The 736-nt window shown below is 63.3% G+C and overlaps 1 protein-coding gene across 1 annotated transcript in view; it reads right to left on the bottom strand.

The window, feature by feature from the left end:
- The window catches only part of LOC104411572 (ADP-ribosylation factor 5-like), a gene marked incomplete at its 5' end in the record, with an annotated part of 1,457 nt that overhangs the window by 199 nt on the left and 522 nt on the right, over positions 1-736 (bottom strand). Inside the window, one exon of the mRNA XM_010022019.1 lies at positions 14-187. Within this exon, the coding sequence (XP_010020321.1) occupies positions 14-187 (174 nt within the window). The remainder of the gene's footprint in view (positions 1-13; positions 188-736) is intronic.

Raw genomic sequence — 736 nt, 5'->3', positions numbered from 1 at the left:
CCCCTGCACTCACGGTCCTGCTGCGCAGCGCCTGCAGCCCCAGCTTGTCGGTCAGCTCACTCACAGCCATGGCGTTGGGCATGTCCTGCTTGTTGGCAAACACCAGCAAGACGGCGTCCCGCAGCTCGTCCTCCTGCAGCTGCGGAGGGAGCAGGGACACCGAGCTGGGTGCTGGCTCTCGGTGAGCCTCAGCACCCCAGCAAGTGACACCCAGCTTGGACAGAGCCGAAGAGCTGGAGGGTTCTCCAGCTCCAGTGTCTTGGCTGCTTTCCCACCCCCATCGTTGCCTGGAGGTCTTGGTGGCATCAAGATGCTCTTCCAGGAGCACCTGTGGACTTCACAGAGGGGATGGTGGTGTTGGGGTGTGGGGCGGCAAGGGGTGGGGGACACAGTGACCGCCACGGCCACAGCACAGGAGAGTGGGCAGGATGCTCTCCAGACAGCAAGCAGGCAGTGGGCATCTGCCTACCCCTTCTCCCTGCTCACGGGCTGTGATACACTCTGCTCTGCCCCAGCTTCCCACCCCAAGGATGCTCTGCCCCCCTTCGGCAGCTACATCAAGGATTAAACAACTCCCTGTCTCCAATGGGACACCCCAAGCTCTGTGTTGAGCCAGGTCTCATCTCGCACCCACCCCGGCGCTGCTGCAGGGCTGGGTGAGCAGGAGCAGGGTGAGGGACAGATCCCCCTCCCAGACCGAATCCCCCCCCGTCACTCACCATCTTCTGCAGCTCCT

The sequence above is a fragment of the Nestor notabilis genome, unplaced genomic scaffold, assembly GCF_000696875.1.
Source record: "Nestor notabilis isolate BGI_N333 unplaced genomic scaffold, ASM69687v1 scaffold25489, whole genome shotgun sequence".
Classification (NCBI taxonomy): domain Eukaryota; kingdom Metazoa; phylum Chordata; class Aves; order Psittaciformes; family Psittacidae; genus Nestor; species Nestor notabilis.
This window is presented reverse-complemented; position numbering and strand designations above follow the sequence as displayed.